Source organism: Diplotaxodon limnothrissa, linkage group LG18 (genome assembly GCF_057381915.1).
Source record: "Diplotaxodon limnothrissa isolate DT_005_m linkage group LG18, D_limnothrissa_male_GT1.1, whole genome shotgun sequence".
NCBI classification, from domain to species: domain Eukaryota; kingdom Metazoa; phylum Chordata; class Actinopteri; order Cichliformes; family Cichlidae; genus Diplotaxodon; species Diplotaxodon limnothrissa.
This window is the reverse complement of record NC_140613.1, coordinates 40,140,374-40,156,101: the sequence shown is the minus strand read 5'-3', so window position 1 is coordinate 40,156,101 and position 15,728 is coordinate 40,140,374. Positions and strand designations below refer to the sequence as shown.

The 15,728-nt window shown below is 37.3% G+C and overlaps 1 protein-coding gene across 3 annotated transcripts in view; it reads right to left on the bottom strand.

Moving 5' to 3' along the window:
- Nucleotides 1-15,728, bottom strand: part of astn1 (astrotactin 1) — a 482,098-nt gene that overhangs the window by 233,137 nt on the left and 233,233 nt on the right. For all 3 annotated transcript variants that reach the window (XM_085377645.1, XM_085377646.1, XM_085377647.1), the window contains exon 13: nt 1,252-1,418. In XM_085377645.1, the coding sequence (XP_085233771.1) occupies nt 1,252-1,418 (167 nt within the window). The remainder of the gene's footprint in view (nt 1-1,251; nt 1,419-15,728) is intronic.

The window sequence follows — 15,728 nt, the reverse complement described above, 5'->3', positions numbered from 1 at the left end:
AATAAAATGACACAGACAAGCACCAGTATTAAGACATAGAGTCTAACTTGTGCTACTGTATAATTCATTGTATTCTAAACTGTTTCTGCAACTAGTAGTTAAGAACAGTAAAATGTGAAAGATGTACAAGAAAAACACACTGCAGACGACCCCGAGGTTCAAGAGTGGATTAGCCTTTGATGCCAGTGAGTTAGTACAGCAATAACCCAGGGTGCACGTGGAAGTGAACACATAGGAAGTGCCTTATTACAGATTAAGATGGTTTTCCCTGCACTGAGAGACACTGATAGGATAGTTGTGACTGTATTACAGCTTATGAGCATATCTGTTTTGGAGACTTGCAGAAACTACTTTGGAAGGTAAAGACGCTGTTCCAAGGCGTCTGTTATATAACAATTTTCATCATAAAAAATAAACTAGAATAACACACACACACACACACACACACACACACACACACACACACACGCTTTACATTATTTCTTGCCCAGCCTTGTGACCCACTATACAGTCCACTGTGTGATATGTGTCACCGGGCTTAAATCACCTGCTCTTATGTCCCAAAAGGTTTGCTTTTCTCATTCGGTCCATGGTCCAAGGCTATTCCTGAGTAAAGCCCCATTTGTGTTGGCATTACATAAGGAAAAGCAGCAAGGCAGATTTCTTTAAATTTCAGTTGATTTGACAGATATAAATCACAGGTGCATAAATTGCTTTACTTACTTTCATGCACCATATCTTCCAGAAATGAGCGCACTGTTAGGTATTATCTTTAAACTAATTTCAGAGATAAACACTTTTATAAATCAGGCCCCAGGGGATCATAATGGAACTCATTAAAGCCCTTTTTTCTAGTTTTGGTATTTTTAATTCAACACTCACGTCAAAGTTTGCTTTAATAAATGTTAATGGTGGTATATTTAAGACTCCACAAGCAGGAGTCTTAAAGTGCCACCACCATACTGCTTTATGTTTTTTACTGGCTCATTTTGCACTAAATGCTATGAATACACATCTGTTTTCATTTAAAAGCAAAAACTATATATATCACCTGAATCTGGGAACTTTTCTTCTCTGTCTGTCTCTCTCTCTGTATATATAGCAATGGCAACATACCAAAGGGATTTATTTTGTTTTTGTTATTGACTGACCATAGACCATGTAAAATGTGACAAACCTAACATGACAGAATTGTGAAATATATTGCTATAATAATTAAAAATAAAAAGCACAGAATGTGTTGTTTCTTACCCACAGAACATCTGGATGTTGTAGAGTGTCGGGTCATCCTCTAGAGGGGCCAACTGCTGGAGACACAGCTGCTCACATCCTCCATTGAAACCGTCGGAGCAGTCGATGCCGATGTGGTGGTCATAGCACCCGGTGCCATCCTTCATAGGACTTAGTCCTGGGGGGCACTGTGGGACGAACACATGGTTTTAAATGACTAAAATTGGCAATTACACATTACTATTAAGAACACTTTCTTAGAGCTGCTTAAACTGTGTGAAGCTACCACATTAACACTAATCCCAAATGGGGCAGGTAGACAGACCCCATAACATCTGTGCCACAGAATGCAAACACTTAGATTTCTATTCCCATGTGCAGTGTGTGTGTGTAAGCACTGAGCCTTGTTTGTAAAACTGCACAAGTAACAGTATGAGGATATCATTACAGAATCATTACTAAATTAATAACTTTGAACACCAAGTTTTAAATTGCCAGTAAATTTGTGTTGTCTTAACTACCTTTAAAATGACAGGATTTTCAAACGAACTAATTGCTGTTGAGATGAAGACATATGTGTCTTTTCACTTACACAACATGTGTAGCAGCAGACTGGGGGTCAGAACCCAGGTGGGAATCTGATTCATTATTAATCTCTGATGAAATATGATAAAGCGATTAAGATCAGTCACACTAAAATAGTCCCTCAAGATTTACTTTATGTTAGTTTTGACCTGTATGCACTGCTTGAACACAACTACACCTATAAAAGTTTAAAAAAACAATTTAGCACATGAGAACAAAATGGGCCAGCTGAAGGAAAAACCTACAGTCAAAAGTGGAACGGTGTCCTTTGTGAACGTATTCCATCAAGGTGATTTCTCAAAGTTCACAAGACAGGAATGTTCACAGGACAGTTTGACAAAGTCTAAGGTTGTTTTACTTCATGTATATATGGAATTACTTAATTACATATATGTACACATATATATATATATATATATATATATATATATATATATATATATATATATATATATATAAAATCACTTAAATAAGTATATGTGTAACTACTTAATTACATATATAACCTTGAAACATAGCAAATAGTTTACAGTGGGGCATTAAATATAAAATATATATTTATATCTTTATATTATATTCCTTCTCTCACCCCAACCGGTCACGGGCAGATGGCCCCGCCCCTCCCTGAGCCTGGTTCTGCTGGAGGTTTCTTCCTGTTAAAAGGGAGTTTTTCCTTCCCACTGTTGCCAAAGTGCTTGCTCATAGGGGGTCATGTGATTGCTGGATTTGTCTCTGTATGTATTATTGTAGGGTCAACCTTCAGGTGACTGTCGTTGTGATTTGGCGCTGTATAAATAAAATTGAATTGAATATTATATACTATATAAAACGTTCCTACCTGGCCCCCTCAGAGTTAGTATTTTTATTTATTTATTTTGTAAAATAACTGTTGCATATTTAATGAAGTCATTCCACCATCTGACTATAGCATCAGTGAATAAAATATTCCCCTAAAGCACGACTTGTTCACAGGAGACAATGTTGTGGTTTTTGAGAAATTAATGGAGTTATGAATACTCAACAGAAGTAATATTAACTTTTCTGCCACTGTTGCTTAGTAGTTGTACAAGTAGAATGTAATGGCCAGCTGATTCATGCTTCTGACCCCACACTTCTTTTTAAGGGTGTACATGCTGCAGGGTGCTGGCAAAATGTTTTGCATTGTTCGTTTGCCAGTTTTTTCCGTATTGATCAACACAAGCGATAGTTATTACATCTCGCTTCTTATGTTTATGTATTTTAAGATATTTTTTCTCCCATTGTGAAGATTTCACAGTTGTGAACATACTGCTGCCTTAGCACTCAGTGCAGAGATCATCAAGTTGGGCGAGTGGCTACACACACACACACACACACACACACACACACACACACACACACACACACACACAATCCCTTTAAAGGAGATTTTCTGTTATGGTGAGGAAAATGAGACAATACTGCAGGTTTAATTTCAATTTCCATGCAGATGACATCAGAATTTCTTCATGTTTGAAGAATGAAATTAAATTCTTTAGTTTGGTAGATATACTTCAAGAAATTAATAAGAAAGACCCACAATACATTTTTTTACACAGGCTTGAACAACCTCTTAATGGAACCACCCTCTACACTGCGGTGAATTTACAAAAGAGCTATGAAAGACCTGACTTCACCCCGACTCATTCAGTGTTTCCCAAGCAGCTGCCAAGTGAAATTCACATTATGTTTTCTGTCAGTGACAGCTTCAAAGGAAACTTTGATGGAGTGCATTTTAACAAGGCACCCCTGCCATCACAAGTGTGACCAGACAGTTTGTTTAATCTCAGCATGGAAGAATCAGAAGCATATTATTTTATTACACAGGCCTATTTACAGTGCAGGTGGCCTGTCGATTGTGTTGATTTCAATTTACTTCACATTTTTGTGGATGTAACATCTAATATTGTAGGCAAATAAAACTGTAATGAACCTTCAACTGGCTTGAAACTGCATTTTAGAACTGACCTTTTTAAGAAGTCATTTGGGTTAAACCATGACTTCTATGTTTTAAAGATTATAGGTGATCAGAGAAGTGACAGCGCTCTAAGTCTTCTGACTAGTGTCATCACATCCTTGCATTTAGAGTTAACTTCCTCTATGCACATGCATCAAATGTAGGATGTTTTTCACCTTCCTCTTCTCTTCTGTCCTATATGAGCAGAAAAATAGTTCCACCATCATGGGGAATCCCTTCAGTGCACATGCCTCTGCAGGAGGTATATAGAATCACAGAAACAAGCCTCATATATGGCACTGCAAAGCAATCCTTGGAGCACTTGGGTATAAGAATAAGGATACATCTCCCCCCCATGGAGAAGAAGGCTCAAATCCAGAGTCAGCAAAGTGGTTAACCTGCACATTAGAGTGTCATGAGCTAAAACTAAGCGGTACTGGAAGAACATCTATTCAACACATAGTAGCAGGATGTAAGATTGGAGCAGGTGAAGCATACCCTGAAAGGCACAACCAAGTGGCTTCAATAGTGTACAGTAACATCTGGGCAGCATATGGACTAAAAGTCACTAAGACCCAATGGGAGACACCACCAAAGTCCTGTGGACTTCAAATTCCAGACAGACAAGCAGCTGCTGGCCAATCAAGCAGACATAGTGGTGGTTGACAAGGAGCAGAATATGATAGATGTGACAATCTCAGTGCGCAGTACCAGGGGCTAAGAAAGCACTAGAGCAGATGTGGAAGGCAAAGTCTGTTAATTCCAAACTTATTAAGAAATAACAAACTTTGCATAATCACACACAGGATCACTTATCAACTCTACTGGCAGGTCCTGACTTAGCATGCTGCTATTAAACTGCTTATTTAAAAACAGCAAACTGTTGTATTACTAAAGGACTGCTTCACACTAAAACTGGCGCAGATGTTGGAGATTTTTATTTTGTACATTTAATACATGTATTACATTGATGCATGTAAAATGTGCATCAAATTATTTCTGTATTACAAAGAAGAACTGTTGCCATTTGATCAAAGCTATTTAAAGTTGTCAAGTTATTTTATTCATGTCCTTTAATCTCGAAGAAATGTGACTGATATACATTTGCGGTTGTTATACATTTGTAGAAGTACCTGTACAGAATGAGGACACATGCTTGAATGAGTGGTCCCTGGTCTTGCTCCCTGAATAAACTGATATTGACTTTGTCACCCTGCAAAGGGCCGTGGCGACAAATGATTTATTACTTGTGAAGCAATGAGCACATGAAACACTGAATCTCCTAACACATCTATGGCACAGAGTCTTTAAATCACTGGAACTCACTGCAGTCAATGGATGTGTGGACATGCGGTGCAGGCTGAGAGGAATTTGTATTGATGAGTTGCTATACTGCAGCTTGCCAACCACAGATAGCTCTGGTTATTGACTGCCACAATAGGCTTCCGACACATTGGAATAGTGATAACTCGGAACTATTGTCCAGCTTTCCGCAGGATAATAATCATTAAGAATATGCGCCTGCCTGAGCCTTTGTCTGTGGATAGTTGTAACTTGGTTTATAAATCTGGTTTATAATCTTGGGTAAAACATATAATCCTCTGTATAAAACTTTCCCTGTATAAGCAATTGTCAAATCTTTCAAAAACATTTAAATGTAATTTAATAACTTCTTCAGTTGTTGTCTTCAGAAAAGATGTGTTGCCATAAAAGATGGAATAATTCAACTTTATTTATATTGCGCCAAATCACAACAACAGTCGCCTCAAGGCTAGTTCTGATTCTACATGAGCGGCATGTGTAAATTACTGCCATACAAAATGTTGTTGTTTTAAATTTCCGCTTGTAGTTGATTCAGTCACACAATGTTACTTCATCTTGCAGTCTTATATTACATTTTATGACATTTCCGATCCATGGATAATTAGGTCTCACTTGGAACTTGATGGCTCACCTCATTTTACAACATTTGAAAAGGTTGAGAACTCATTGTGGACACTGTGAAACAAATCCCTGCAGAGTAATTAACGAATGAACTTTAAAGTCCTATTTTCTATATCATTTCGATTTCAGCAGATCTGTGAGCTTTACAAAGGAGAATTCATGGAGAATAAAGATTAGGATATAAAAAAAGCTAAGTGCTAGAAAATGAAGTTGTGACACTTATTAGCAAATTTTCAAACTGACAAACCTGTGGGTGAAGCGTTATGCCGCATAACTGAAAAGTCTGTTCAGGATTGGAATTCACACAGCTGCACATCAACTACAACAACTGCAAGAAACTGGCTCTTGCTAAAAAGTTGAATTTCATCTGAGAATGTAGCAATCTTTCTACGAGATTCTGCCTTTATAAAATAGAAATTGGACTCTCTAATATGCTGATTCCTGCTACATTTTGGCAGGTTTGAAAAGTAGACTTACCACACTACATGAACAATAAGAATGACAAAAAAATTGAAGAAAGTCAGTAGCCGAGTTGATTAGTGTGCTAGACCAACCCTGAAAGTAAACCAATGACAGCATTCTCGGTTATTGTGAAAGGCATTTCCGGTATTTATTAGTAACTACCTGGAAAGGACACATTTCTTCTCCAAAGGAACACGCAGGTTACTAGATAATGACCATCCACTGACACAAACAAAATAGTCTTTGAAGGCAAAGTAATCACCATTTATCTTAGAATATTTAATAACCAGACAGTGAGTGAGAGTGCTGTCTGTTCTGTTGTAGAAAGCAAGCATGCAGTACAAAGGCTACTCTAGAAAACCCCTTGAACCACCACTTTTAATTCTGTTTCTTAATGGAGATAAATTCTTTCAGTGCTTTTGAGGCTTAAGGGAATCAGCCCTGTGCTATTGCCAAACAGCAACAAATCCATGCAAGAGAAGTTGGGTAAGCTATGCACTTTTAAAATTTGTCCAATAGGCAAACTGGTACAGAGATTCAATGACTGAAGACTTAAACCGTGAGGAAAAGTCTTCAGTGGAAAATGTTAATCAAGTCCTAATCAAGAAGGAGAATTGGAAATTTGACTTATTCAAAGAATTTCTTTCATTGTGAAGGAATTTCATATTCAGCAAGTAGACATGACAGTAGTTAATCTACTTCACATGTGCAAAATATTTGAGGTGTGATTTTTTTCAAGATGTTCCCTCTTGGACATAAATTAAAGCATCCATCCATTTTCTTCAGCTGATCCCGGGCAGGATCGTGGGGGCAGCAGCCTAAGCAGAGAAGCCCAGACCTCCCTCTCCCCAGCCACCTCCTTCAGCTTGTCCGGGGAAACACCAAGGTGTTCCCAGGCCAGAGAGATATAATCTCTCCAGCGTGTCCTGGGTCTGCCCCGGGGCCTCCTCCCAGTGGGACATTACCCAGGAGGCGCCCAGGAGGCATCCTTGTCAGATGCCCAACCACCTCAACTGGCTCCTTTCGATGTGGAGGAGCAGCGGCTCTACGCTGAGCCCCTCCCGGATGGCCGAACTTCTCACCCTATCGCTAAGGTTGAGGCCAGCTGCCCTTGGAGGAAGCTCATTTCCGCTGCTTGTATCTGTGATTTTGTTCTTTCAGTTACTAAAAGCATTAATGTAATAACTGTGCCACAATTTGAAGAAAATCACTCCAAAGACACGATAATTTTCCATCCTTTCAATTACTTATAATATTGTGATATTTGTGTGCAGAATTATATATTATAACTAGAAAAATTTGCATTTCCTGCGAAAATGCAGTGTGGATGCCTTGACGCTGAAGATGTCTGCTGAAAAAAGCTGAAAAAGTTGGAGAAAAAAAAAAAAAAAAAAAAAAAAAAAAAAGCTGCCCTGAGCAGGATTTGAACCTGGCCCTTCTGGTCAAAGGGAAGCTATTTAGCTCACTGAGCCAAACACTTTCTCACAAAGAAATGGTGGAGAGATTGACAATTGTGCTGAAATGAGCAGAAGCTGCTGAGAATTGTGCTGATAAGAGGTGGAAAGGCTGAAAATTTTTCAGAAGAGGTGAATAAGCAGAATTTGGGCAAAAGAAGAGGTGAAAATTCTGCTGAAAAGAGTTCAATCAACAGAATTCCTGCTGAAAAGAGGTGAATGAGCAGAATTCTGCTGAAAAGAGGTTTTTGCTGAAAAAGAGCTGAAAAAGTTTGGATTTGTGCTGAAAAGGGGTTAAAAAAACTGAAAATTTTGCTGAAAAGGGGTGAAAATGATGAAATTTGTGTTGAAAAGAGTTAAACTGTTAATTGAAAGAAATGTTGCCATAAGCTGGATTTGAACCCAGGCCTCCCAGTCTGAGAACGGATGCTTATCTCACTGAGCTAAAACACAGCTCAGCCCATCATGCAAAATCAGTGACCACATTGATAATGTGTTCCATTCATTTCAATGGTCAAAAGTCATAACACACATCAGCAGAAATAGCAGAATTTTTTAAAGTTTAAACATAGTATTTCTGCTAAAACTTAGTATTTATACTAAATAATATTTTTTTCGTGCCAAATCATAGCATTTGTGCTGGAACACAGAAAGTTCTGCCAAATCATACAATTTGTACTAAAACATTATTTATGATTAAGCAGAAACACTGGGACTTGGTAGAAATACTATGATTTACATGAAATACTTTGACTTAGCAGAAGTACTACAATCTAGGAAAAAAGTACTACAGCATAGCAGAAATTCTATCATTGAGCAGAATTACTAGGATTTAGAAGAAATACTAAGATTTGGCACAAACACTGATGTGGCTCAAGAACCTTTATTGTGCAGTTATACTATGATTTGGAAGAAATACTATACTTTGGCACAAATACTATGATTTGGAAGAAATACTATGTTTTAGCACAAATACTATGATTTGGCTCAAATACTATAACTATCCTCGGTCAGAAGGAGAGGCTGACATCCAGGGATTAGATTACCACAGGTGGAGTTTATTGCGGTCAGATGGATGGTACAGGGAGGTATGGCATACAGTAGGAGGATGTGGAGAGGTGATATGGTGTGGTTTCTATGATTAAGAACAGGGTATGCATTACAACATGCATACAGATTAAAGATTAAGAAAACTGGCAACAAATTCCTCCACTACAAATCAGTCTGATGCCACTTTTTACAGGGTTCCCGTTTACTAAGGCACTACCCAAAAGGCGCCACAAGAGGGCACTCCAACACAAGAGATGACCTATTTACACTGATGCACTTAGTAAACAGCCCCTACTTAGCCACTACATAATACAGTGATATTACAGTATACAAATTCACACAAATACTATGATTTGGCAGAAATACTATGACTTAGTAGTAATACTATAACATAACAGATTTCCTAAAAAAAACTATGAAATTGCAGTAATTCTATGACTTGGCAGAGATACTACGTTTTAGCACAAATACTATAACAACGCAGAAATACTATGACTTAGTAGTAATACTATAACATAACAGTTCAATGTTCTTGCACAAATACCACAATATGGCAGAAATACTATGTTTTAGCACAAATACTGTGATTTGGTATAAATACTATGATTTGGCACACATACTATATTCCGCAGATACACTATAACATAACAGATATTCTACAACTTAGTAGTAATACTATAACATAACAGAATTATTATTTGGGCACAAATACCACGATTTGGCAAAAATACTATGATTGGGTACAAATACTATGATTTGGCAATAATACTGCATTTTAACACAACTACTGAGATTTGATTGAAATACTATGATTTAGAAGAAATACTATTACTCCATACAAATACGATACTTTGGGACAAATACTATGTTTTGGTTCCAATACTATGATGTGCAACAAATACTATGATTTGGCACAAGTACTATGATTTAGTACAAATACTATGATTTGGCAGAAATACTATGACTTAGTAGTAATACTATAACATAACAGATTTCCTAAAAAAAAACTATGAAATTGCATTAATTCTATGACTTGGCAGAGATACTACGTTTTAGCACAAATACTATAACAACGCAGAAATACTATGACTTAGTAGTAATACTATAACATAAGAGATATACTATGGTTTTGCAGACATACTATGTTTTTGCACAAATACCATGATTTGGCACAAATGCTATGATTTAGCAGAAATACTATGATTGGGTACAAATACTATGATTTGGCAATAATACTGCGTTTTAACAACAACTACTGAGATTTGATTGAAATACATACTATGACTTAAAAGAAATACTATGACTCCATACAAATACGGTGCTTTGGCACAAATACTATGATTTGGCAGAAGTACTATCATTTAGTACAAATACTATGATTGGGCAGAAGTACCATGTTTCAGTACAAATACTATGATTTGGCAGGAATACTCTGGTTTAGCAGAAATACTCTGATTTAGCAGAAGTACTATCTTTTGGTAGAAATTCCTGCTAAAAGGTACTATTTCTGCGTTTTAGCAGAAATACTGTAATTTGGCATAAATACTATAATTTGGGATAAATACTGTGATTTGGCACATATAATATATTCAGCACATACATTATAAAATAACAGAAATATTTGGCCCCAAAACCATGATTTTGCGCAAATACCATGATTTTTGCAAAAATACTATGATTTAGCAGAAATACTATGATTTGGCAAAAGTACTTAGATGTAGTAGAAGTACTTTGCTTTAGCAGAAATACTATGATTGAGGAGTAATACTTAAACATAGGAGAAATATTGATACACAGACACACATACACAGAGAGTAAAGGGAACAGGAGCTGTGGAGAGTCTGGGCTTGGTATATGTAGGTCAGTTAAATTAGCTGCACCTGCTGTAGTCAGCCCTTACACACACAGACACAGAGAGAGGTGTGAGTTTTCTTCAGTGTATTTCTGACATTCAGGATTCCCCTCGAACAAATGGCCATAATTTCCTAACCGTAGAGGCTAGAACGGTCATTCAGACATCGTTTTGTTCAGAAGAGATGGGGGAATCTTCAGGTCTTCATAATTCAGAGATAAAATATAAATTATTAAAGATATATGACTTGTAATACACTATAACTGAGTAGAGGCGAAGCAAAAACTGCATTGACTTGCTCTCAAACAACCTTTGGTAACTCTAAATCTATATGGAGCATCAAAATCATTCTTTCACCGTAAGAAACAGCAGGCTTTGGTGAACAGTCATGGAAATTTTCAGGGCTCTGTGGAAATCCATCAAAAAGATATGATGAGAGAAAAAAGTGACTCATTTCCAGAATTTGAAATCTGATGAAATCTGAGCGAGGGACAAATTTCCTACCCTCAAACAAGTCTAACTCATCTCAGAACGGTAATAGGTGAGAAAATAATTCTTGAATTGTGAGCATCAGGAGTGTCTGAAGATATACGGGGACAAGCCTCATGTCTTAACTTCGCTTCGTTAAGGAGATATGACAATTTGAAAATGCCTCTCATTACAGAAATCCAGCGGTGATTTTGAACAAACTCTCCATTGAGTTTATATGGAGAGTTTTCACACTTTGTGTTACTCTGAGGAGATTTGCAAAATATCTATGAGTCCCACAACAATGATAGGGACATTTTCTGAAAGCCAGCAAAAATACCTACGTTTTGATGTATAATTTGTGCGGCTTGAGTGGAAATTGAGCGAGTAGCAAGAAGTTGTTTGGACATGAAGAGAAAATTCAAACAGTTTCACTGTCCCCTCTGAGTTAATTGCATAGCAACCATAGCAACGCATGTATTTTCTGAAAAATCACAATTTTGCAACTGAAGACTTAAAGAGAGATAAGATGAAAACGGTAGAAGATCTGAAAAAGCTGAATCACACAGGAATAGCCCAATCATTTGAGAACGTTTTAAAGTTTGAATGGAGTTTCTAGGTGAAAGTATGAGGCAGTAGTTAAGTTTCAAAGACAAGAAAGTTTTAGCAGAATTGTGGAAGTTTCCCATTCATTTCAATGGGACAAATTAAAGGAAAAAAGTGTAATATTTTAAAAAGTATAATAGTAATAAACACCAAAAGTCATAGCCGGCATAAGCAGAAAGAGCAGAACAGTTTAGAGTTTGAACGGTGAAAATAGCACAAAAATTGTGGAAGTAGATCCACGGCGAAAAGTGTACGGAAACACCCGGAATAATAAAGAATAAAGAGAAACAGGAACTCAATAGTGTGGATGCCTATTAAGGCATCCACACAATTATACATCTGTCATGAAAGGGTCGTGCATAGTAAAAGGTTATTAGGCTCTATGCCTTCAAAACATTGTTTATTGTGATTATTTTGTTCATGTCATGTTTATTTTCATACTCTGTCAATTATTTATTTTTTTTATTCTTATATTATTTTTCATTTTCATATGAATAATTAATGGCAGCGATTGAAAACAATAGGAAAGTAAATTGATCCTGTTAAGCCAAAAGTACAGTCATGTGGAAAAGAACCTTTTCACTGGAAGTACACACCATGATTTAGTAGCTTGTTAAACCACCTTTAGCGGCTATCCGATCGTTAAGTGATGACGTGACGAATCTTACTTCCGGGTCTAAAGTAGTCTGCGTTTAATATGGCTTTTGTGTTGTTAACATGTTTAATGTTTTGTATTTTCTTCTATTTAATCTCAAAAAGCTCCTAAAACAGTCAGTGATCACTGTTGACCTCCCTCGGCTTTTATTACCGCTAATCATTTATTTAAGCTCAGTTTTTAAAACCTTAGGATGTAACTACAGCCCAGCCCATGCAGCAGTATATGAATGACTAACCTCGTATTGTGGATGGATTATCTCAGTTGTTCTCCTGGCTGAAGTTTGGTCCTTTTACAGCATCCTGCCATGCGATTACATTTGTTCCTGACCACCGAGAACACTCACGTTAACTTTTATCGAGTGGAAAAAAAGTTAGCTTGTTTATATTATGCTAACATAGCTGTGTCGCTAGCGGTCACGTAGCACATCATTATATACCAGCTAGCCCAACTTCAGTAACCCTACAAACGTCACTGCTGTTTAGTTTTCTGCCTTCATTTATGTTGGAAGTGATAGCAGAGCTGTACGTTTTAATTTGTTTCCAAAACCCCGCAGTCAGGACATGCTATATTGTATTTAGATAGAAGCTAGCGAGCTAACTTCCTGCTAACTTCTAACTCCGTTAAATGTCATAAATTCCGTTTTCATGGATGCCTGGATGTTAAACTCAATTGTTACACCTGGTAGAGCAGAACGCTGATCATTTTATTAAAGATGAAAGACTTTAGACAGTTTTTCAACTCTCAGTAATGCCATAGTGATCGTTTGATATATGGACCTGCAGCAGAGTTTAGGTCCAGACACGGCTAGTGACGTCAGACTGAACAACCGGATAACTTGAACTAATGATTTGAGAGACTTTATCAGAGTGAATTTTAGCTCACTCTTCTTCACATTGAGTTCATTGAGGTTTTGGGGCCTTTATTTATGTACAGCTGTCTTAAGGTCACAGCACAAATTTTAATCAGGTTTAGTTCTAGACTTCTACAAATGAAAAGAATTTAGATGTTTTGCTGTGGCCCAGTCAATCTGTTGTAGATCTACAGGTGATTGTGCTACTGTTGACCCAATGTGGGCCAAGTTTCAGCTGTCAGACAGATGCCCTCACATTTGACTCTAGAATACCTTGACATACCGATGAGTTCATGGTTTACTTAATAGGTGCAAAATACCCGAACAAATTATCAATTTATCAAATTATCACCCCTCCACCACCATGCTTGACAATAGGTATGAGGTGCTGATATGCTGTTTGGCTTTTTCGCCAAATGAAGCACTGTGCATTGTGGCCAGACATCTCCACAATAGTCTTTCTGGCCAAAAGACATAGATCCACAATCTTGTGCTTATTTCAGGAGCAAATATGTAAACCTAAGCTTTACTCTGATGCTTTTTGTAGAGAGTACCCTTCAGACACATCTTTTTCTAATTGTACTATAATCATCTTTAACATTTAGCATGCCAATAGAGTCTAGGATGTAGCTCTTGGATTTCTTTGCAATTTCTCTGAGCATTGCACAGTCTGACCTTGGGGTGAATTTCCTGGGATGTTCACTTCTACCAAAATTGTGACATTGTGTTAACACACACCTGCTTTCATAGAATCAGCTGCATTTCATTAGCAGCACCTTGCTGCTTACCCTCTTCATTCCTCTGTAACTAATGATGCACTTTATTTTTCACCAGATTACACAGAAGTCCTTTGACAATGTTCTTTTCACACATACTTCAAATGATCTAAGTTACTTACTAACTTGACCTGGTAAAAAGTAAAATCACCACACATAGTGGTTATGCATCTTAATGTCCACCCAATCCCCAATTACCAAGAAATATTTTTGAAGAAATCCTTCAGGTTTTTTTTTTGCAGTTTCAACAAGCAAAAAATGTATACAAGATGCATTTTCATATTTTGTGTCTCTCAAGGCATTTATGGTGTTTTACTCAATATAAACAAGTAAGTAGCTGTTTAAGAGATAAAGAGAAAATAACATTTTCCCTTTAAAAAATTACGCAGGATGTGTAAAACCTAATTTTACACATCCTGGACAATTGCTAGATCCTTTAAGCTCATTACCCAGCCACTTCATGTGGGGGTAGATGATCAACAAAACAGTACCCACAATTTGTTTCCAACTGAGTACACCGAAAGGTCACTAGTTTAGGGACAAGACTTACCGCTTCATCAGGCCGATGAACATCTTTAATATGTGTCTGTGCATTGTACCCACACAGTTTATGAATACAGTTTCCTAAACAACTGTGCATGCATTAGCTGAAACTTAGCACATATAAGGTACAAAAAAGCTTCTTTCTGCGATATTTATGAAATTGAATTGAAAAGATGACGTGTTAACCTTTGTTTTACTTGTTTGCATTTTCTTCTTCTTATTATTCCTCTTTATTTGTAGTATGACATTATGGTTTTTCATACTGCTGTACTGTATGTTGGGAAATATTACCTTGGCACTTATTTGTATAACCACGTATATTAAGGTCATGAAACCTTAAATATCTTAATCAAAAGGCCAGTTAGAGAATTAAAATGCACATTGACTGATGCATCAAACAGAGAACTGGGATGATATATTTGCCAAAAACTTAAAAGGTTTACAGCAGAGAGAGAGAGAGAAGAAAGCCCACAGGAATGTTCGCAGAGTAACTTATCATTTCATTAATAGTCTGTTAAAGACATCACATTTTCTTAACCTAAAACATTATTCCAACATTTCACTTTCCTTTCATGTTTCTTAGCAGAGAAAATTGTCTGGAGAGGGTTTTATTATAGCATGTGATTAGATTAACACTGTGAGTCAAAGGTCAGCTTATCACAGAGCACTAGGCTCCTCATTCCAGTCTCCTTTGGATGTAATGGTGAGGAAGTTTAGTGCAGGAACCTTGGCCTTCTAGTAACCCCTCTCACCTCCTTCACAGCAAAGTGCAGAAAGCACAATATGGATGAAGACTCAGGTCAAGTGGAGGCACTGCAACGATAGACCTGTCTATAAAGGAAAGGTCATGTTTCCTGACCATGGATGCTCTCCTTTATTGATTGCTGGAACTGTCAGCACTGTCGGTAATTCTAAAACTGCCATTTTCCATTCAGAAATGTACCCATATGGAAAAGATGTATATAAATCTTATAAAGTTTGTATCTGTCTTGTGTGAAACTTGTATGAAAAGCATATAAGAGTGAAAACAGATATAATAATGGATTGGATTGGATTTATATAGCGCTTTTCTAGGCACCCAAAGCGCTTTACAATACCACTATTCATTCACTCTCACATTCACACACTGGTGGAGGCAAGCTACAGTTGTAGCCACAGCTGCCCTGGGGCAGACTGACAGAAGCGAGGCTGCCATATCGCGCCATCGGCCCCTCTGGCCAACACCAGTAGGCAAGTAGGGTAAAGTGTCTTGCCCAAGGACACAACGACCAGGAC